At 32.3% G+C, this 24,954-nt stretch overlaps 1 protein-coding gene across 1 annotated transcript in view; it reads right to left on the bottom strand.

Annotated features, from left to right (window-relative positions):
* Window positions 1–24,954, bottom strand: part of LOC140039936 (uncharacterized) — a 31,718-nt gene that overhangs the window by 1,563 nt on the left and 5,201 nt on the right. Inside the window, exons 4-16 of the mRNA XM_072085534.1 lie at window positions 24,624–24,794; window positions 24,337–24,415; window positions 23,685–23,785; window positions 17,659–17,698; window positions 12,299–12,385; window positions 12,020–12,064; window positions 11,382–11,579; window positions 10,265–11,197; window positions 9,645–9,838; window positions 2,949–3,048; window positions 2,429–2,627; window positions 1,154–2,288; window positions 676–859 (exon numbers count right to left, since the gene is read on the bottom strand). Coding sequence (XP_071941635.1) covers window positions 676–859; window positions 1,154–2,288; window positions 2,429–2,627; window positions 2,949–3,048; window positions 9,645–9,838; window positions 10,265–11,197; window positions 11,382–11,579; window positions 12,020–12,064; window positions 12,299–12,385; window positions 17,659–17,698; window positions 23,685–23,785; window positions 24,337–24,415; window positions 24,624–24,794 — 3,466 coding nt within the window. The remainder of the gene's footprint in view (window positions 1–675; window positions 860–1,153; window positions 2,289–2,428; window positions 2,628–2,948; window positions 3,049–9,644; window positions 9,839–10,264; window positions 11,198–11,381; window positions 11,580–12,019; window positions 12,065–12,298; window positions 12,386–17,658; window positions 17,699–23,684; window positions 23,786–24,336; window positions 24,416–24,623; window positions 24,795–24,954) is intronic.

Genomic DNA, 24,954 nt, shown 5'->3' on the forward strand with positions numbered 1-24,954 from the left:
AAAATGGCGAAGAATTGAAGAGATTGAAAGAAAAATGGCTAAGAATTGAAGAGATTGAAAGAAAAATGGCAAAGAATTGAAGAGATTGGAAGAAAAATGGCTAAGAATTGAAGAGATTGGAAGAAAAATGGCTAAGAATTGAAGAGATTGGAAGAAAAATGGCTAAGAATTGAAGAGATTGGAAGAAAAATGGCTAAGAATTGAAGAGATTGGAAGAAAAATGGCTAAGAATTGAAGAGATTGAAAGAAAAATGGCTAAGAATTGAAGAGATTGAAAGAAAAATGGCTAAGAATTGAAGAGATTGGAAGAAAAATGGCTAAGAATTGAAGAGATTGGAAGAAAAATGGCTAAGAATTCAAGAGATTGGAAGAAAAATGGCTAAGAATTGAAGAGATTGGAAGAAAAATGATGAAGAATTGAAGAGATTGAAAGAAAGATGTCAAATTAATGAAGTGATAAAAAGAAAAATGGCGAAGAACCAAAGAAGAAGACTGGGATGGCAGCAAGAGAGGAGGATCAAAGAAAACCAGAAAGGAACGATTGATGTGGAAAAAAATGATTTCACTGTCTGAAGCGGCAGCAGGGAAGGAGGGTATGGTATGGCATGGTAGGGAGTAAGATTGGTGTTGAACCAAAGAAAAAGATTGAACCAAAGTATGACATGCAACAAATACCTGTGACTTGTTCTTCTATCAATGCTAGTCTTTCTTCAAGATCATCTTGTGCTCCTGTCACATGTTCAAGTAGGTTTAGCTGGCAATCCAACATGTTGGTCTTCTCAGCTTCTACTCTCACATCAACAGTACTTATCATTGGTATATCAGGAATGTCACGCGATGTTGATGGAATGTCACAACTCTGATGATGACAAAATTAAATTAATTTAAACTAAGCAGTTTAATAGATAGCAACTATTAATTATTTTTGAGGAGTTTAAATGGTTAAATGTAAAATAAAGTGTCCAATCACATTTATGCAAGACCATTATATATATTTATATCTATTATTTCTTAAACCAATAACTAAATAAAGAATTATCACTTATAGTAAAATGTTTAAATTTTAAGCGTAAAAATGTCTTTAAGCTTCAGTCTAACAAAACATTTGTTGTGCACAGGAGTCACTTGTGATTGATTTACTAAATACATTTACCTGGATTGGAGTTTCCATTGAACTATCTTGTCGCCTTGCTGCTGGTTTCTCGATTTCTAACTTGTTATCTGCTTTTAAACGACCTTCGCCACTTGTTGATGGTATTTCTTCATTATCAAGAGAAGCGTCTTGCAAAATGGAATCATTTTTGATAATTGTTTGTTCTTGGGGGGACTCTTTTGGGAAATCTTTCGCAAGTTTCTCTTTGTTATCAGAAGGTGAAGCAGTATCTTTGTCTTTTCTTTTCTGTTCAACTTCTTTTTTAATTTCTTCTTTTTTCATTTCTTCTGTTTCCAGTTTCTTTCTAGATTCCTTGCTGATATCTGCTGATGATTTCTCAGAAAGAAAAGTCTCTGAAGCTTCTTCATCTGAACTTCTTTTCCATTTTTCCTTCAGAATTGACAAAGGTTCATCATCTTCGTCACTGTCCACGACATCAATTTCCATCTCCTCCTCCTCTTCTGTGTCTTCTTTCAAGTTGTCTTTTGAAAGAACCGTGGTGTCTTCTGAAGAAATAAGTTTGGATTTTTCTAAAGAAGTTGCTGTGTTGTCTTCTGAAGAGATTGGTATGGTGTCGTCTGAAGGAATGAGCATGGTGTCTTCTGATGGAATGAACTGTTTTTTCTCTGAAGAGATTGTTGTGTTGTCTTCTGAAGAGATTGGTATGGTGTCGTCTGAAGGAATGGACTGGTTTTTTCCTGAAGAGGTTGCCATGCTGTCTTCTGAAGAGATTGGCATAGTTTTGTCTACATTTTTAGAAAATTCTTTTGGTGCTTCTTGTGGTCTTTCAATTGAAGGTTCCTCAATTTCAGTACTCGTGGAAGGTTCTTTTCTTTCTGCCAAATCCACAACATTATCACCACTGACTTCACTTTTGCTCATTATTGATGCGCTTGTGGAAACAATATCATCTTCGTTAGATGGGACAACTTCTGATATGTTAGTTGGTGTTTGTTGATCAGTTATCTGAGGACCTTCTGGTTTGGCTGTGGATTTTTCATGAACACTCAAATCTAAACTTGGATCTACCTCCTCACTCAGTTCCACTCCAGTGGATATTACTCTGAATTGTTCAAATTCCTCTTTGTAAACTCTACCCCACATCTTCAATTCTTCTTTTAACTCATCAGGCGACCTAAAAAAAAGTATATGTGAACTAGAAATTTTAAGAAATTTCCACTCAAATAAGAGTTTTAGAAAAGTGGAGAGAAGTGGTGTATAGAATTGATTTTTTTAATAGACTGCATTACAATGTAAATCCATATAAAAACTTACTGAAGAATCTTCAGCTTTTGTCGCAGACCTTGCAACATTTCATTAACACCATGAATATCGCTCCCGAGTTTGTGAGCTGCTAGCATCATCGTTGGAGACTCGTTGTCTCGACTACGATTACTGCTTAATGGAAACTGAGGGAGCTCTCCTGTCTTGAACCATTCTTGATTGTGTTGATACTTCGCATTGGTTCGTTCACCTGGTGATATATTCAAATATAATTAATTAATCTTTAAATTCAATTTAGCATTGTAGTGGTTTAGTAATGATGCCTGTATGTATATATATATATATATATATAAACATCACAGGCAAAGAATAATAATAATTACTGTATATATACTGTACCAATCTAAAGTTTTTTCAGATCAAATCCTGTCTAAATTAAAGTTTTCTTTTCTTAAATTAAATCAACTTTACTAAGACTTTTGTTATGTAGAGTATCTAAAGACACTTTCCTTGACAACTAAAACAGCGCTTGCTTCCCCCAAATTTTCCAAAAATAATAAAAATAACTAACCTGAAGGATTTTGGCAGAAACAGCAGATATATTTCTTGGGAACTGAAATCTGATTCAACCCAACACACATGCTATGTTGCCAACAGAAACATGAGTCACACTTTAAAAACAGAATAACAGAAATGTTTAAATATTATCATGAGTCCACTGCTTAAGAGCCAAGTAAAGTAATACGCTATAGATGTCAAAAGTAAATGTTCACAAGTCCACTGTTTAAGCGTCAAGTAAAGTAACATGCGATAGGTGTAAAAAGTAAATGTTCTTAAGTCCACTGTTTAAGCGCCAAGTAAAAATAATATGTTATAGATGTCAAAAGTAAACTTGTTCCTAATTCCACTGCTTAAACAGCAAGTAAAGTATTATGCTACAGATGTCAATAAGTAAATGTTCACAAGGGTGATATGCTATACGAATATTAAGCCAGATCGCCATCTAAACCCGGGCTACATGTAGGTGATATGCTACATCAAAAATACAGTCCAGTGCTTAAGTGGATACCTGTGGTATGTGCAGTAAAAGTACAACTGCTTGTAAAATGTTGTGCTTCTTGAACATATTGTATACTGACCCAAGCAATTTAGAAACCAAGCAACTCAGTACATTCTTAACATCACAAGCATTTATCAAGTAACAATCATAGAATTTATTTTAATCTAAACAATTTAAGTTTGGAATTTTGGCATTAATACCATATACAAAAATGGATTAACAGTGAAGTTTAATAAGAAAATGTAAAACATTTATGTGAGATTCGAAATCAATATTTTTAAAACCAGAAAAGAGTAATAAACAAAACGAGGGAAGGCAACTGATGATGTACTTAAAATACTTTGAACATTTTAACATGATTGGATTCTGTAGAAGATACTGGTTGAGTACAAACTGATCTTCTCTGTTTACGGAGTTTATAGAAAATACTCAAATACACAAATATTATCACACATGTGGTAAATATAAGAGAAACATAAAATAAGAAAGATGCTATGCAAATCCTTCTAACACTATACAGTAAAAAATACTACTATCTCCACCTTTTACAATTGGTATTTCTGGATTGATGAGTAGCCCAACAGGCCACATGCTAACTATCACAATGTATGTATGCTTTTCTTTATATTTATTCTTAAACCAGTGAGGTTTAAATATCGCTAAGTAACGTTCAATAGATAAGAAAGCTAAGTTAAATGAAGAAATTTCAGCTATCATCATTATCACACTTAGCATAACGCAGAAGACATCTAAATTATGAAGTACTAAAAATTGGATCAAAAAAGTTAAACATCAAAGTGAGTCAGCCACTGATTGGTTGAATATGAGTAATCGGGTGCTCTTGTGAAGAGACAACAATTTAGGAATTACACAAAGAACAACAACATTAACAATAGCCCAACAGAAGAAATACCACAACCAACACCCATCACAATCCAAGTCTGCTCTGAAATATTAAAATCCATTTTAGCTCTAGTGTCTTGTGTGGTTTAGTTGAACATACAGACTGTAAGACTACCCAAATGGAAAATGAGAAAAAGAGCCTGTTGTATGTACACTATCTTGCTTATAATACTTGTATTAGATATGATCACTTAATGTAGAAATTAGCACAACAAATTGCTTTTCAATTTAGATAAATACCTAACCTAATGACTTGAATTGTTTGGTGACAAAATTGTTTAAGCTGTTTAACAGCTTTTTAACAGTAATTGGATTTTAAAAATCCAATTACCTTTATCTTTGAAAACTTAGGAATAGAAAAGAAACATTTGGTCTTGACAATGCTATGGACCAATTCAGTTTAAATTACATAATCACAAGAAAGCTAACAAGCCTCTTTCATAGGCTTTGCATAAAATACTAGTTACTAGTCAACTTTAGGAAACAGGTCATTGTTCTACTGCAGTTACTGCAGTAACTACACATTATTTAGCAAGCTTTTTAAGTAATCATACACCATTGCAGTGACTGCCTCATAAACTTCTAAATTGTACAAACTAAACTAAAACATAATAGTTAGTGCAGTTTTGACATGATCACTTTGTGAATACATACTTAGGTAAATATTAAATTCTCCATTTCAAATTAATCTGAACAGTTTACGCAAGTGGAGAAGGAACTGTGGCATAAATATCAGATAAAGAAAAGGATTAACGGTGAAACTGGTGAGGAAAAAGATCAAACATAAAACAACTACTTGAAAACCAAAATCATTGCTCGTGCAACGATATATCACAAAAAGGACAAAAAAAGGAAACCAATTAATGATATAAACAGAACTTATAACAAAAAATACTTTGAGAGTTTTAAGATGAAGAGATGGTGTGGTAGAAGATGCCAGTTGAGTTGAAACTAATCTTTGCTGCTTACGGAGTTTGTAGAAAATACTCAAACATACAAATATTATGGTACATGTGGTAAATAAAAATACCAGGAAAGAAAGCGGTAAGCTTATGTATGATAGCACTTCATAACCTTCTTTTGTTCCACAGTAAAAAGCAAATAGATCTCCTTCTTTCAAAAATATCATTTGTGGATGAACACATATTCCGACAGGCCACATGCAAAATATTACAATGTAAGCATGTTTCTCTTTATATTTATTCTTAAACCAGTGAGGTTTAAATATCGCTAAGTAACGTTCTATTGATATGACTGCTAAGTTAAATGAAGAAATTTCAGCTATCATCAGTAACACGCTTAACATAACGCAGAACAAATCTAAATTGATATCAAATAGTAAAAAAATAATAAAAAAAGTTAAACATCCAAGTGAGTCAGCCACCGATTGGTTAAATACGAGTAATCGTGTGCTCTTGCGAAGAGACGACAATTTAAGAATTACGCAAAGAACAACAACGTTAGCAATCAGGCCAATTGCAGCAACACCACATCCAATTTTGTACAAAATCCATGTTTCTTCAGTAATATTTAAACCCATTTTCAGTTTGCTAAATGTTTCCGTTTCTTAAGTTTGGATAACTGATTGTTGCTGTAAACTTAGATTTCTAAGACTGGTAGATACTGAAGCTGGAAATGATATATGAATATAAGTGGTGCTAAAAACACACTTAATGGGATTCAATTAGACAATTTGTTGTGTATTTAAAGTAGTTACAGTATTAATTTAAGCATTGCCATCATATCTATAATTGGCATAACAAGTAAATTAAGAAAATTACTCAATTGCTTTTACCATTCAAATTTTAAAAACAACATTATGAAACACTAGACCTTGTCTTTTTTCAATTTCATTATTATTGAGTTAACAAAGTTAAAGTCTTTCGCAAGTAAATATCTTCAAATTGTGTTGTTGAAGTAAAGTTGGCAGATTAAGCATTTAAATCTAACTTCTAAAAAAAGATACATTTCTTGATAAAGGATATAATTTATCTGAGGATAGTACTTTAGATATTGATGACCTATAGTAAGGGCATCAACTAGTCTTACATACATGGACATGATGATGTCATATCACTACCATATTTGGGCACATCTCACTTTTTTTCTCAAACTAGTTTTATAGGTGTAGACAGAGCTTTACTCCACTAAAATACTATAGACTTATTATAAGAACTACACTGGCAACACAATCAAACTAAAACAGTTCCACCATAGAGATGGACCAGTACCACAAGCAGCCATTTTTGTTCTCTCAAAACTAGTACCAGATAAGGTATAGTTATGACATGGCATGTAAGAGCCAAGATGTTTTCCTTTTAAAATATTAAGCCAAATCCGTCTAGTAAGCTAGGCTACATTAAGTGACACCAACTTGGCATACAGTATACCAGTGTGTCTTCTGACCTGTTGTACAGACTATTATCTTATGAAACACACGCACCTGTATTAGAAATGATGACTTAATGTGGAACTTATTCGCATAACAAATTGCTTTTCCATTTAGATAAATGCATAATTACTTAAATTGATTTGTTGACAAAATATTTTAAGCTGGTAAAATCTAATTACCTCCATCTTGGAGATCTACATTTTAGAATACAAAAGAAATCTTGAATTATATTTATTCTCAACCAATTCAAAAGAAAGTCAACAAGTACCGTTCATTGGCCATGGAGAAAAGAGGATCACTAATAGGGACCATGACAACATTATTCTACTGCAGTTTACTGCAGTAACTACATGTTGCTTTACTCAACCTGTTATACAATTATTTAGCACTATTTTGTACTAACTTGACTAAAATTATACATTATTGCAAAAAAACATAGAATACTGCATCAACTGCAGTAGGATAATTAATAGACGTGATCACTTTAGTATATCATAGATATAGGTATGTGAGTAATGCATCCTGGGAATATATTAATTTACACAAAAATTAAGTGAATACATATTTAGTAGATAAATATTAAATTCTACATTTCAAATTAATTTGCACAAAAAAGTTTACGCAAGTGGATGACTTAATGTGGAACTTATTAGCACAACAAATTGCTTTTCAATTTAGATAAATGCATTATGACTTAAATTGATTTGTTGACAAAATATTTTAAGCTGGTAAAATCTAATTACCTCCATCTTGGAGATCTACATTTTAGAATACAAAAGAAATCTTGAATTATATTTATTCTCAACCAATTCAAAAGAAAGTCAACAAGTATCGTTCATTGGCCATGGAGAAAAGATAATCAATATTAGGGACTATGTCAAAATTATTCTACTGCAGTTTACTGCAGTAACTACATGTTGCTTTACTCAACCTATTATACAATTATTTAGCAAGCTTTTTTTGACTAACTTGACTAAAATCATACATTATTGCAACAAAACATAGAATACTGCATCAACTGCAGTAGGATAATTAATAGACGTGATCACTTTAGTATATCATAGATATAGGTATGTGAGTAATGCATCCTGGGAATGCATTAATTTACAAAAAATTCAGTGAATACATATTTAGTAGTTGAATATAAAATTCTACATTTCAAATTAATTTGCACAAAAAAGTTTACGCAAGTGGAGAAGGAACTGTGGCATAAATATCGTATAAAGAAAAGGATTAACAATGAAACTGGAAATGAGAAAGATCAAAGAGAAAACAACAACTTGAAAATCAAAATCATTGCTTGTGAAATGATATATCAGAACAATGACAAAAAAAGGAAACCAATTGATGATATAAGCAGAACTTATAGCAAAAAATACTTTGAGAGTTTTAAGATGAAGAGATGGTGTGGTAGATGATGCCGGTTGAGTTGAAACTAATCTTCGCTGTTTACGGAGTTTGTAGAAAATACTTGAATATACAAAAAATATGGTACAAATGGTAAATGAAAATACCAAGAAAGAAAGCAGTACGTTAATGTATGGAAAGATTTTATAACCTTCTTTTGTTCCACAGCAAACAGCAAATTGATCTCCTTCTTTAAAAAATAGCTTATCTGGATGAACAAATATTCCGACAGGCCACATGCAAAATATCACTATACATGCATGTTTCTCTTTATATTTATTCTTAAACCAGTGAGGTTTAAATATCGCTAAGTAACGTTCTATCGATATCACTGCTAAGTTAAATGAAGAAATTTCAGCAAACATCAACAACACGCTTAACATAACGCAGAACAAATCTAAATTGATATCAAATAGTAAACACTGAATCAAAAAAGTGAAACATCCAAGTGAGTCAGTCACCGATTGGTTGAATATGAGTAATCGTGTGCTCTTGTGAAAAGACGACAATTTAAGAATTACGCAAAGAACAACAACGTTAGCGATCAGGCCAATTGTAGCAACACCACATCCAATTTTGTACAAAATCCATGTTTCTTCAGTAATATTTAAACCCATTTTTAGTTTCTTAAGTTTGGATAAACGATTGTTGCTGTAGACTTAGATTTCTAAGACTGGTAGAAATTGCAGCAGAGATCTGCTATATGAATACAAGTGGGCTAAAAATACACTGGAATTTAATTAGCAGTGCTGTACTTTAATTAGTTGTGCTGTATTTAAAGTAGTTTTATAAAAGCTGTTTCTATCATATATTTCTACAATTGGTATAATAAGTAAACTAAAGAAAATTACTCAATTGCTTTCACCATTGAAATTGAGAACAACATCATTAGGAAACACTAGACCTTCAATTTCATTATTATAAATAAATGATATCAATTTGATAACCTATTACCAGTTGAAACTTGTAAGGGTGTGTGGGACAGTGTGTTGAACATTTAACTACTGATCGTAGATAGAGTAGGGGATCATCTCACGGTGTACCGCCCAATTCACCAGAAGGACCCCACCTGAAACAAGTCTGTGGACTTGGTGGGTTATCCTTGGTGTGCAACGCCCAAAAAAGCTGTGGCTTAGTGGTTATGATTGCCGGCTACCAATCCAAGGGTCTTTAGTTCGAGTTCTGTCATAGTACTCTTGACAAATTCCACAAAGACTTGTATTTAAATTCAAGAAAATAATGGGGGAAAAAACGGTAATATAGAAAGAGAAATAATAACGAACAACTATAATATGTATTTGTGATATATGACTTAACGAATACAAGTTTTCTTGTAGTACACTATACTACAAAAGAGAGAAAAAAAAAACAAAATAAAGACTTTGTTAATGTAGATCATCTTGTGTATAATATTTTACTGTGAATAATAGTGAATTAATTCGCCTATGGTTATGCTTGGCAATTTGTCTGAAATTTAGAGAATAGAAAAAAGGAAAAATACAAACCTGTATCATAAAACCATCTTCCTCATTCATCTTACAGACACAGTGAACAACTTCATCTCCATATGGTTCTTCAGTCTGCATACCTTCTTCACATGTTTTCATTTCCAGCCTCTGTTCACGTGTCAACTCACGAACGTAAATTTCCTCAGTTTGTGAGATGTAACTACTGGATTCCTTTCTGTGATGCCTCTCTTCTATTGATAAAAAAAATGACTAGGAATTTAATCCCCTTTAAAATGTTTTGGAAAAATTTTAATTGTGCAGCATGAAAAAGATTTGAGTATGAATTCATTTCAACTCAAAAAACTCCCAAAATAATATTCCTTTTTAACATGCAAAGATATAGGTAAGGTTGAGAATATTTTGACATCACAGTTGTTGTACAACCATCTTTTTGAGAAAAATCATTGTACAAAACTGAAATGTTGAGCTTATTCTTTTTTTAAAGGAATGGCGTTTCTTTCAAAATCATTATTCTTGTTATAATAACACTGTGGTCCTGTCTTAATCAAAATATACAAGAAAACAGAGAGCTACACAGCTTTTGTTTTCAAAGCTGTTTCTAATATTAACACAAATGCATATCAGTAAGGTATACACAAGAGATGGAATATACCAACCTTTCCTACTATACTTGTAGGAACCATCACTGTCTCTATCTCGATGTCTATGTGATTTGTGACTTTTCTTATGTTTTTCATGATGGTGCCTAGATGACCTATGCTCAGAACGATCTGTTGAGCGCCCTCTATCAGATGATGATGAAGACCGATATTTATCGTTGCTTTTACTCTTCTCTCCTTTAATTCTTTCATACTCTTTTGATCTATCTTTTTCATGTTTTTCTGTTGACTTCTTTCGATCCTCAATTTTGTCAGAACTTTTTTTATCTGGAAGTTTCAAGTGCTCTTCCTTACCACTAGTACGTCTGGTTTTCAATATATCTGAACTTTTTGTGATTTCACCAGTGAGTGCTTTCCCGAAGTCAGATATGTCTTTCGAACCGTCAATGGTTTTTTTTGTAAAATTAATTGTCTTTCCTTTTGAGTTATCAACCGTTTTTCCTTTTGAACTATCAACTGTTTTTCCTTTTGAACTATCAACTGTTTTTCCTTTTGAACTATCAACTGTTTTTCCTTTTGAACTATCGATCGTTTTTCCTTTTAAACCATCGATCGTTTTTCCTTTTGAACTATCGATTGATTCTCCTTTTGAAACATCGACTGCTTTTTCTTTAGAACCATCCACTGATTTGCTTTTCTCAATTGTTTTTTCGTGAACCCCGGTCTTTCCAATCTCAGATGACTTTTCAATTTGATTCTTTACACCCTGGGCTTTTAACCTTTCAGATACTTTGGCAGGTGAGGGCGAAGATGATGATGATGATAGCCGACGTGATGAAGAAACAGCTGACTTTCCAAATAGATTGGATTTATTGGTTTGAGCATTTTTAGCAGATTTTGAAGTTATTGCTGCTGGAGCAGATGATCTTAACTTCTGTACCTTGGCTGGTTGAGTTGGATTTGATTTTTTTGTACCTGTTACAACTCCCGCTGTAAGATAAAAATAAAGATGATGATGGTATTAAAGAAATTCATCTAATTCCAAACCAAAACAAAATTGAAATATCTTATTGATGTTTCGTCAACGCACCAGTTGTGGACTTCTTCAAATTAACGTAGAGCATCTTAAAGATTTTTCAGAACAGTGTTTAAGTGGTAACAATTCAATACTTACGTGTAGACAATCTCTTTCTACTGCGACTTAATGCTTTACTCGCTGCTGAAGCATAAGATGAGGGCTTCGCTCCAATGTGGTAATATTTTTTATGATAATCCAAAAGAGAACCCTTTCGGTACGCTTTATCGCATCCAGGAATATCACACTTGTATTTGTTATGATCTAAATCTATGACCATCTCCTTTGGAGCAAGCTCTGTTAAAAATAAAATAAATTATAAATAAACTCCACTTATTTTTAATTTCAGTAAGATTAATTTTCTTACACAGTGTGTTTTTGTGTTTTTTAATTATTAATGATACATTTATTCCAAATCTTTTGACTCCTCTAGCACTGACCTGCACTTTTCCTTTTCTACATATTTTAGCTTCTATTTTAGTTGTTTTTTTAATTATTAATGGTTCCTGATTCGAATACATATTTTACAGTTTGTTTTGATTAATTAATGACATTTGGAAGGCATTAGCCAGTAGCAATGTTTCTAGATTTGTTATTCAAACTGCTTTTAAATGTACATATTATCTTCAAATAAAAACAGTACATCTACGACTCTTTTACTGTTTACGAGTAATGTTTAAACGCATAGCAATGAACCAACCAAGAGTTCTACATTCATTTAATGCTATAATACTTACTTCTGTTAGGATCTCTGAGAAGACCAACTTCTTTGTCCGTTATTACTAAAAATAACAATTTAATATATATCCTTTAGTCAATTCAATATATTTTTATTCCTTCAATTAAAAACAAAAGTAACAACAAAAATTTAAAACATGCTGAAGGTCCCAGATGAAAAACATTTTATTAATGAACTTTAAACCTTGTACTCGTACCATTTGTGCATATATATATAAATTATATTTTTGAAAATGGTTGGTAATCGGCGCTACATGATGTTGATATTTTAAACTTACGTGGCTCCCTACTTTTCTTGGCAAGTTGAGACAGTAATGGCGTTATAGGGCTCCCTAAGCTGCTGGAAATAGAGGTGTTCGAACTTGCTGCATGGAAAAGGATTGGATAGATTGGATAAATAATATTGGATTTATAAACAAATAAAAAGTAAATCATAATAAAACAATCCAAACAAAGTGAAATAGGGACTGGCATGGTGTAAGTAATAGTGTAAATAAAAATAGGGACTGGCATGGTGTAAGTAATAGTGTAAATAAAAATAGGGACTGGCATGGTGTAAGTAATAGTGTAAATAAAAATAGGGACTGGCATGGTGTAATAGTGTAAATAAAAATAGGGACTGGCATGGTGTAATAGTGTAAATAAAAATAGGGACTGGCATGGTGTAATAGTGTAAATAAAAATAGGGACTGGCATGGTGTAATAGTGTAAATAAAAATAGGGACTGGCATGGTGTAATAGTGTAAATAAAAATAGGGACTGGCATGGTGTAATAGTGTAAATAAAACAGATGAAAAAAAACCAAACATCTTGTAAATTGATCAATAAAATTGAAAAAAAAAATGTTTTTCTGATAAAATCATAATTAAGAGAATAAAAAAATAGAAGCTTATAGACTAGAATTTAATGGGTTTTAAGTTAATTTTAACTGTATATTTTTTTTTTGTATAAGCTAAATCATTTTTTTTTTCTTTTTAGCAAAGTGATTACTTTATTAAAATTACAAAATAGCCTATTCAAAGTTCTTCAATAAATTGTGTAGAATGATTTATACTGTTATGATGTTTAATACTTCAATTGAAGAGTTTCAGGTTTTAAATGAATTTGACAAATTTATTACAAAGACAAAACAATGATTATAAAAACTCTTTATTCAAATCTTTCAATTACATATATATTTACAGAAGTTATGGAAACTATAAAGAATTACAGTTACTGGTTTGTATATTAGGGTCCACAAATAAGTTTTAAATATGATAATATAAAAACAAATTAAAAAAGTGAGGCAGCACACTGTGATTCAATATTATTTTTAATTTATTTGTTCAACTTCAGGAACAAAACATAAAAATAAAGTTTGAAATATTGAATCACAATGGCCTGCATCACATTTATTGGGGTTTGTTTAAAAGTTTATTGTAAGTTCATTCATACAAAAATCTGACTTAAGATTGGCCTGGCTCCAAATTTGCATTAGCAAACTGCTATAAATAGATTTAACATGTTAGTTGAACATTTCAAAACTAGCTAACATTTGCTTTGCAATTCAAAACAACAAAATCTTTTTAATCTTTATCTCTGTAAAATTCAAACTTTTTTTGTAGAATCAATTATTATATTGTATTATAGCAATATATTTGTTTGTTTGCTAAAGAAGGTTGGATGCTAAAATAATGTTATGTACTTTATGTTGTTGACATTTTCAATGGCAAGAAATTAAATTTGTAATCCTGTTTTTTTCTTTTTTAATCTTCACATGCACATCTGTACTGCATTTATGTTACTTTAACATAGAGCAATTCAGTCAAAATATATTGTACCCATGAAAAAAACATTTTTAAAAAAATATTTTTGTTGAATATGCCATTTTAAATAATAGTTATAAACAATTATTTACCTGAAAAAATGCAATTTAAAGCACAAAACAGTCAAATTGGCTGGAAGTCAATGGGTTTTTCATTGAACAAAACCATTTATTTCACTTTGGCAGTGACAACATTTTTGTTAGATATTTTTTTCTACGAAAGTGATTAACTTGATTAAAACTGCGAAATTGCCTATTCTTTTTTTCATGTAAAAATTTTCTTTTTTCAAAACTAAATTTTTTACTGCAATAACAAATGATTTTAGTTTGTATAAATGTAGAAGTTTATATTCTTACTATTAAAAAGCTTGCTAAATAATTGCAAAATGTAGTTAATGTAGAACAATTTTGACATGGTTCGTTACAATGAATAAAAAATTAGTCTTTATATGTATGTCGACACTTTCCATTTATACTTTCCCTAATGTACGACATATCTCTATAAACATCTCCAAACAAAGCCTCAGCTTCTGCTAAAATTGGTTTCAGTCTAACTGGATCAAGAGTCTTCTTAATCTTGATAACCCCATTGCTACTACGCCGTGGACCTCCCACAAAGCTAGAATTTTGTAACTCTTGCTTCGTAAAAAGATACCCCATCATCTTCAAAATGAATGTCTGTCCTGGTTTTGGTCGAGGCTTGCTTGATGAATAACAAGCCAAATACTTTGATTTTGCTACTTCAATACACGCCACATTTTCATTACCAATCACAATAAACTCTCCAGGTGAAGACATCTTTTCTCTCACACGTTGCTCTGCTTGTTTCAATTTTGTCTCTTTCAACTGTTTTAACTGTTCCTGAAGTTGTGGAATTGTCAGATGAGAAGAGGTTCCTGCTATCTGACCACGACCACTAATATGTTCTGTTATAGTAGAAATGTCATTTTCAATTTGATTTCTTCCAGAAGATGAATGTGAAAGATCGTTTTCATCCATTCTTGATTCTGTTGACGAGTAGAAAAAAGGTCCGCTTACATATTTAGCTTTAAAATTGTTCTTGTGTTCATTTGTTCCGTCATTTGGCAAAACTTCATTCCCTCTGCTATCTGATAATTTTGAAATAAACATGGGTACAGGTCGAAGTTCAACATCATCCTCCAGAACTGAATCATTTCCAGATGGATTTAAACACTGTATACTACTATCATCTTTATCCAGACAGACATCATTCTCAAGAACTCCCGGATCTGGTTTTACTGGCGTTTCTTCAGGAATCAAAATATAAGCATTTGAAGAACCTGGATGTTCATTAGCTGGAGAACCTGTTGACCTGCTGCAAGATGTGTGAACAGATTGTTTAGTATTGTTCCAATTTACTTCCTGCTGACCTGACATGTCACCTTTAATACTGTTGAAATTAGAGTTGTTTTGAGGTAATCGATTCCAGGTATCTGTGCTTCCTTCGGTTGGGTCAAAATCTTGAGTTATATCAATTTGCGCATGGTCTAATATTGAGTTTACTGGCAGATTAGTTAATTGAGATTGCTGAGATGGTTGATTCCAGATTGCACTTTCTTCAATTTCTTGATTGGTGTGCTGTTGGAGAATCATTTCATTGTCTTTAATCGATGTGTTTGAAGGATTACACTTTGATACTAAAGCAGTCATTGTTTTTAACATCTTCTGAAAGTTAGAAAACATCTTTTGTTGGTTCAGTTCAATTCTGCCAAGTCTTCTGTTAACAGTGTCTAATTTCAGAAGTTGACGTTGAATAAGGTGTTGTCTTCGTTCAATGTTAGCCACACTTGTACCTAGCATATGAACAGATGACAGCGTTCTTTCAACTGTTGTTTCAAAATCATTTTCAAAATCAGCGAGAGGAGAGCAACGCAATCTGGAATCTTCATCACTGGTGGTATCAGTATCTTGTTCACAGCCTTTTTGTGTCCTCAAACGATTTGATCTTTTGTCTTCTTTATCATTGCTTCTACAAGAAGTGGCCAATAAATTTGCAAATGATTCATTTCCATCCTCAAGAGAGCATTTATAATAATTTCCAAAAATGTTGGAAGAAGGTTCTCCATCAAAGGCGGAAGAAGTTTTCTTGAATTGTGTGTCCTTCTTCTTCCTCTTTCTGCAGTTGTCATCGTCATCATAAACATCAATCACAGGATTTATGTCTGTGCAGAAAGAGAGCGAATATCAAATGTTAGAGAGCAGTTTATTGTTGAGTTTTCGTATTAGTCTGGTGATCGTCATGCAGAACATTGATGAATCCATCTCAAATTAAGTCTTCAAAATGCCATGGATGATTCTCCTTTATTAGCCATGTGGATGTTTATTCCATTTCAATTTCCATTTCAACATCATCTCCATCTCAAATGCCATTCACGGTTCAAAACGATTTAATTTTCTAGAAAAGTACTGTTTCAGCTATTTTTAAATTTTGTTTGTGCTTTTATGCTTTTGTTTCTGTTCAAGGGGAAGGGGGATGTAGATAGAGGTGCTTGCCACCTGTTCATCCCTTTCTTTTCGCTATGTTGTGCTATGTGCTTTTTTTATTTGTATATCTGTTTGCAGAGTATAATAAATAATAATGTTTTCAATTTCTATTTTATGTAATAAGTGCTACATGTTTTAATGTGATCTATTTTGAATTGACTAGTTGTATATATGTGTACATTTTAAAACAATATTAAAGTTAGTTAAAGATGTATTGTCCCTTTGACTAATTCCAAAAAAATGTATAAAAAAAGATTTCGGAAAAAGCGGGTCATTTTGAAGTATCATAATATTTATTAACTTTCACCAAAAATTAGTCGAAAAAAAAATCATTTAACTGAAATACAGACATTTCTTTTTTCAAAAAATAACTGACTTCCAGTCAAAGTTTTCGATCAAAACATATCTCATAATGCAACGCGCTTGTTTGGCTCATATGTATGCATAATCATTTAATTTCTTTGCGATCTGTTTAAAACACCTTCTCAACCGTGAGGAGTTGTAAACAATCCTAATTAGCATCATGCATAATGCATACTCATGGTTTGAAATCTTTGTTTACTTTTGCTCGCGACAATTTTTCAGACGAAATGTAATCAAATTAATTTACCTGTTAATTATGTAAACTTCTTGTTTTTGGCTCGAATTTTCGACTTAAAGTGAATAACTTTAATATTACTTTGATATGGCCAATTTAAATTTAGAATATTTTGACCTTCATTTTTTGTGTTTCAAGTGATAATTCATCTTTAAGTTAAATACTAGTGATTGACACTATATATAGAAAACATCTATGGATGGACAATGTATGATACAGTATTTATTAAAGATACACTGTCTCTAAAGTCTGTCAATTTTGTAAAAAATGAATGGATGGAATTACATAGTAATGTATTGTAAGTTTTTTCAGTAAAAATATGATACATATTTTTAATATTTTATTTTTTTTTGGTAAATAATTATTTACAAAAATATACATTTTCTTCTTTAGACCCAATAAACTTTATTTTTTTTATAAATGATGACAACAACAAAGATGTTTTGCTAATTCTGCATACTAGGTCTAGTATACTAGCAATGTCAGTCAATGTAACATTAATTAAAATGTTTTTGTTCAAGTTCATTAAACAAATTTTCCAAATTTTTCACAATATTGGAAAAACAATGTTAAATAAAATATTTAGTAAAAAAATAATGAAATAAGGAATAAAGAAACGCATTAAAAAGAATAAAAAGATGGAAAAATAATTATTATTTAGGAAAATCGGTTCCTGATCACCATAGTGTGGCTAAAACATTATTTTTACAACAACAAACTGAAATACATACCTGGGCTTGAAGTATGTGACCTAGGAGAGATTGATTGACCCTACAAAAGAAAAAAACAAACATTTTTTAATACTACACTTATAATGTATAATCAAATCCATGTGACCAACAATCGTCCAATCAAATGACAGGAATTTATTCAGGTGTTAAATAATAATGGATAATCAATGGATTAAACAGTGAACAGTAGCTTTATTTATTTGAAGCTTTCAATTTGCGATGACCTAGTACTGTATCTTCAATAAAATCCTAGTTTTTTCGCAAAAACAAAAGCTTCTTACTTTTAAGAGAGTTGAACGACAGTTAAAATTGTAATAATCTAAAAAGAAGTTAAAATTGTCTTATTTATTAATAAATGTTAGCTTCTCTTTGCATGTGCGATCACCTTTTTTACTTTTGGTACTTAATTCAGTTACCTTCATAAAACCTTGTCATTTATCCGATTTCTGTGCATATTTAGTTTTATTTTAAAATATTTATTATTTAAATATTCTGTATTGTTTAATTGATTAACTTTTACTACCTAAATAATAAATTGATCATTTTATATTTAAAATAACAATATAATGCTTATTTTATGTGCGATGCTCTACAATGGCTCTGTCTTTTACTTTCTGTCTTCTGTACCACGATATTTGTTTGGCAAAAAGTATCAATATAAAATGTTGAAAGGTCATTTTTTAACTATTCTTTTGATAGCCTCTTTGTTGTGATGTGCAATTTCTAAGTTGCAACATATGATAATCATCATCACGACTGACAAAACATTGATTGACCTGATCTAGGTTGGTCACCGCTCGTCGCAAACCGAAACCTCCCTAACATTGTTTTGTACTTTTTGCTGTTGTCAAGAATTTCTTATAGTAATTTAACCTGCATTTACTAAAGTCCTAAAAATGACAATAAAATACATACACTGGGTTTATAGCATCAACTTTATTTATTAAAGCAAATTCAAAGATTTTTAAAAATATATAGTTTTCCAAACAAATATAATTGTCATGCAAAAAAATGCTCTATTTATAACACAATTCTTTCTGTGAAAGACTGATGTTTTGTAAATTAATAATTAAACAAAAGATAAACTCTCAATAGAGCATTTATACAGTTGAAACTAATTACATGTATGACACTTCTGCTCTTGAAATGAAACAAAGAAATGGACTAATAATGTATTATCTTTATAAAAAACATGTGAAACAGAAACTACATTCAAGCATTATGAGACTAACAATTCAGCTTTAAAACAAAAATCAAACTACAAGTTTCGATCTCTAATTGTCTGAGAAAGTGAAATAACAGGTTTAAATTGTTTGCTTCGACACAACGATAAATATTAATATTATACTAATAAAAGTAATTACGTGTTCTAAAGTGAAAACAGAAATACTTCAAAGTCAAAAAAGCTTTAACAGACCTTGTAATAGTTTTTACACAGACTATAAGAGCTTAGTGAAATTTTTTAAAAGATCATCCAACGGTGTAATAATTACTAATATAAAACAACATTAGTTAGGTCTATAGTATTTTTTTAAGCGTTATTTTTATATTATGTAATTAATAATAATATAAGAAATGTTAAACATTGAATTTATAACCTATACACTATTGCTCTACCTCTGTATCGAGCACTCTTATTCATGATCTGGATCAAGTCTACCATGCAGATTAACCTATACACTATTGCTCTACCTATGTATCGAGCACTCTTATTCATGATCTGGATCAAGTCTACAACGCAGATTAACCTATACACTATACATTTATTATATTTTTCTATGAACATTGAGTATGGTTTTAATACTGTACTTGACTACCACTAAACAGTAGAATGAAGTTTACTAGAATTATTCAAATCTGGGGCGGATCCAGTTTTATTCAATATTAATTTCTATAAATTTATTAGGAAAAGGAAAATAAGAATTCCAATGTAAAAATAATTATACTGTACATATTTTATGTTTATGTTAAAATTCAATAAACAATATCTGGCTTAATAATACTAAATGTTTTTAGAAGGTCACCATTCTGTAACGGCGTCGGACCCCTACCTAGGTGCAAATTAGCAAATGTTAGGTTAAACTCTACGTTCACCACTGATAATCTCTTGCAGAATATCATCAGTAAGTAGATCACCGTCAAAACTGGGAAACTCCTTCTTTGCTTGCAACATTATGACCTTCAAACGGAACGGATCTAAAGCATTTTTAACAGTTTGCCTTTGAGACTTCCACAAATCGTCTCCACTTCCTGATAACTCATCGTTTATGAATAAGATTGATAGAAGTCTTTTGATAAAGAAGGTTACAGACTTGCTCTTACTCTGTATGTCTTGATAAATGTTCTTTGGAATCTCCATTTTGTAAGGATGACTGCCAATGACAACTGTATGACCTTTTCTTTGTTCTGATGATTCTTTAGAAGTTGTTCCTAAATTATAAGCTTCCTGATTGTAAGCACCTCGCATCTGATGTTTGTTGGACACACGTGGTGTGACTGTGCATCTGGTTTCTGTTAGCTTTCTTTGTTTGGAGTTCGATTCATTTTGACTTTGTTCTTTCAAAGAGCTAATCCTCTTCCTCCATGTTGCCTCCGTTGGAAGAACATTCATTCCTATCCTGTTGGAATTGGTTCGATTGAGGTTGTCGCAATTTTTTGAAGATGGAATGGCAAGTTCTTTCTTTCCATCCTTCTTACTAAGATGGCTCCTTGATTGAGATTCATTATTTCTCTGCTCGGTAGAAGCATTTGAACGATTCTTCTTTGGTTCCTCTTCATCATCAGACATTTCAAGCTGAATGTCCATTTCAGTGTCTTTCATTTTTGAAGACACATGACCAGTACATGAGGTTTTCTTTTTTGATACTGACGACGTGACAGTTTGCAACTCACTCAATCTTTTATCAGTAACGATTGGAAGTTTATTCAGAGACACTATGGGCATTTTTGAAAGCCTAGGTAAGAGAAGCACATCTGGTTGGTGTTCAGGCAGTTTAGAAGACCCTGAGGGAAGTTTAATTCTTGATTTAATGAAGTTTATATTTTCTCTAGCTTGTGAATTTTTCTGGTATGGGCCAAGTTTGTAAGATGTTCTCTTGGATTGTTTTTTACCAGTGACGATTAACCTACCAGTAGAAACACAATTGCTTTTATTATAAGATGAAGAACGCCTTAGTTGTACCAATTTGGAAGTAACTTTAGAAGGATGACCTGACATGACCTGACCTTGTCTTAGAGAATTTTGTGGAGCAACAGAATTGACCAATGACACATCAGATTTTCTTGCTTCAGATTGCCAGCTTGAAGGAGGTCTTAAAACGGCAGCAATGACATCTCTGCTTTCTTTTTTAATGGCTTCCTTAACCTCATCCACCATCGATGTAATTTTGTCAACAACAACTGCATTACTATCAAATTGTTCCAGTTGTTTTTGTGTTTTTTCCAATACATCATCACAAATAGATTGTATGTCACTCTTGATATCCAACCGAATCTCATGTCGAAGTTTCCTTAACTGGGTTTCAATTGAGCGGAACTTGGTGTCGACATACTGATGAAGGCATTTGCAACAGGTATTGTGTCGTTGAGAAGGAATGGGTCGTCTAATTGGTGGACCTCCCAAACTGGAAGGGTATAAAAGTCGATGATCTGGAGAATTTGTCCGTGTATCAGAAATATCTGTAGAAGTTTTTGGAAAATTGTTTCTCTTAGTCTGGTGTAGATCATCCCTCAATTTTGAATGTGAAAATACCGCTGCGTTCTTGTCACTGTTTTGGCCGTTTCTTGTAGTAGGGACGGAGTAACTATTTTTCACATGACTATTGTCTTTCTCCAAAGTGGAAATTGACTTATGATTGTAATATGACCTGATTCTTGAACTTTGACCTGGAATCCTCAACATTACATCTGTTGCCGATTTGGTTCCCGAGTTAAGAGTTCTGTCAAAATGCTTTTTGTTTCCATCAGTTGAATTCTTATGCATTAATCTGTAACTTGGTTTCCGTGAAATGTAATACATTAAATCCTCTTCATTATAATGATGCCATCTAAGATTATGACCACGAATTTGAGAAGTATTAAACGACATCAACTGAATATCACTTTGAAAAGATGTTGCATGACTGGGTAATGAATTTGATTGAGAAGCTTTGTCAGAGTCATTATCAGAAGTTCTACAAGAAGTTTGAGGTTTTTGACTGTTGCTCGAATCATTATCGTCAGAGTCTTCCAAATCTAAATTTATAGGCATCATAAAATCGTCATCTAGTTCACTATCTTGGTCAGTGATGTCCGAATATAGTCCTCTATTGCGGTCATCACTGTTGGACGAGCAACCATCCCAATATGCCTGCACGTCCGCTCTCTCCTACAAGTTGAAGAAATTCGAAGAGTGAGAGTGCAGGCTTGAGATTTTTTTTTTTTAAGCAAAAGCATGAATTTCTATAGGCTGTATATATAATGTCTGCAAAAGAAAATCATCTGCAAAAAAAATGTTGCTAAACTAAAAAAATACAAGCTGCATAAATGAAAAAAAAAAATTTCCAAATTGCTGATAATCAATGATATATGTACGAATGATATGATATTAACATGATTTTAATCCATGGTGTAAAAGTAAAAGAGATGCAATAAAAACAAAAAGCAATCCGAGCGGCATCCAGAATCGTGAAACAAGATTCTGTAAATAAAACTTGATATCTATATGTACATACCCTGCGTGTTGCATGTGCAAAGAAATGTGTGCTTGCTGCTGTACTCTATTATTTTACCTATACCGTAGTTCCCCGGGTATAATCCCACCCTCCTTGTACGTGAAATTTGCCCGAATTTGGGAGGTGGGACTATACCCGGGGATTTCCCACTGCATGAATTGAAAATGACGATATTTCTTCTAGCTACGATCTAAAGCTATATTCCGATGCATGTAGGCTAGGCCTAGCAATTAGACGGCCAGGCCATCTAGACCTAGGCGGCCTAATTGGTCTTACCTGTGCTATGCCTACCGTTATAGATTTTCCCCAGATTTCTACTTAAAAAATACCCTAAAATGTGATCTAGGCCTAGCTTCCTAAATCGACATGAACTCGATCATACGAGTTCTCCGTCTCCCGGCGGTTCACCCACGCTCGAGCTCAGTGTAAATCGCATGTTGTTGCATGTGACACAAACTACTGCACAAGCCGGTCGGTATAGAGGGCGGTGTTTTTTTTACGGTAATCAAGCATGCAGTAGTGTAAACAACAAGAAAGAATGTACACGGCGAAAGGATGTACAGAACGCGACGATCGGGGCATGCTAGCCTTAAGGTTGTATTCAACTTAACAATGTTTGATGAGTTTTAAGTCAGCCAAATTCAGAGAAATTACTCTATTCTTTGGTGAGAATTTCTTTAAAAATATTGACGTCGGCCTAGCTAGCTACAGTAGGCCTAGGCCCACCTCTGGCCTTATATTAAATTATACACTGGGACTTTGCTCGGGGATATGCTTGCGTGCGAAGGTAATCGTAAAGTCGGGGGTGGGATTATACCCGAGGTGGGATTATACCCGAGGAACTACGGTATATATATATTTTTCTCTACAATTTAGTTTGATTCAATGCATTCTATTCATACATGACATGACATGAGTTAGCATTATATATTTGGTTATTTAGGCTTTTCATATCAAATTTTTATACATTTTTTTAAAAAATATATATATTTTTTTTACATTTTGTTTTTGTTCTGTGTTTTATTTGTTTTCTATGTGTTATATGACAATACTGATACGGTGAGAGTCAATACGGTGAGAGTCAATGACAATACTGTAACATACTGTGAGAGTCAATACGGTGAGAGTCAATGACAATACTGTAACATACGGTGAGAGTCAATACGGTGAGAGTCAATACGGTGAGAGTCAATACGGTGAGAGTCAATAAAGAATTATATTCTATGCACTATTATGTAAATCTAAAGAAAAAATATAGCAACTAATGTAAATAATTTAGATAATTGTTTTAATTATTAAACTCATGCAACTGACCTTTAACCTTGGTGACATACTTTCATGTCGGATGCGCTTTGATTGGATCGGTGTTGAACTGTTTCCAGATAAACGTCTTTTTGGTGCTGATGGGCCATCGCCTAAAAAAAAATAATTGATGGGTAAATACTTATAGAAAGAATAACAATTTTCCAATAATATTAATACAATAAAACGTCTAAAATATACCCAAGAAATCAAGAGGTATTTTTGTAAATTGACAAACTTGTAAATTGTGAACGTAATTTTTATCTTTTTGTTGTATGATAGCAAAGTACTCTACAATACTACACTTCAGGTTCAATCTAGGCATTGGAGATCATCAATAAACAACCTAACAACCCAACGAAAGTACCAGTGTGAGTCAATGAAGTTTGCACCAATGTTTTTACTAAATTGTGAAATATTATATATACATTTACATTTTACCAAAATGAACTAAAAACATATGTAGCCAGTAAACCTCCATGAACTAGCAACTAAGGATTCTTGTTGTAAAGTGACATGTAGTTTCAGGCACCTTTTTCTATGCTGCTAAGTCCAATGTGTACAATTTCCCAAAAAAATACCAGTAATACATTTTGAGCTACAACATTTAACTGTCAGTGTGGAATAGGTGGTTTTAGTGTGGAACAATCAAAATGATAGTTACTTTCAAGCGATTGACTTCGTTCCACTTTTCGGCGGCCATGACTCTTAGACCAGTCTTTGTCGTACAAGCCTTCACTCGTCTTTTTTGAAAAAATAATAGTAGAAGAAGTTCTTGATATTTTTACTGTATGTCAAACTCTCTTATGTATATAAAGTATTGATATACCCAAATATGGTAGTGATATGCCCAAATATGGTAGTGATATGACATCATCATGTCTATATATGGGCACATCATTTTTTTGTCACATAAAATTTGATAGTGTAGAGAGAGCTTTAGTTTCTTACCTTATCCTGTTGGAGGGACGGAGGTAAATCACGAATGTTAATAGCTTGCACAGTTTTCTTTATACCGTCGTAGAAAAGAACTTGATAAGAACCGCTACTATTCGCTGAAATGATTTCTGCCGGATAAAAACGACAGTCGGTCCATCGTGCTAACACATGCTCACCGGATCTCTACAATATTTTAAAATAAATAAACATTATTTTAACTGTAATTTCTAAAACTATGTTTAAATGTAAATTTTGTAAAATGAAATGAACTGAATTCACTACAAAGTGAAGTGCAGTAAAACCTCTCAATAAAATTAACTAACTGTACACATAAATATTTAAG

This window comes from Antedon mediterranea, chromosome 1, assembly GCF_964355755.1.
Source record: "Antedon mediterranea chromosome 1, ecAntMedi1.1, whole genome shotgun sequence".
Lineage (NCBI taxonomy): Eukaryota > Metazoa > Echinodermata > Crinoidea > Comatulida > Antedonidae > Antedon > Antedon mediterranea.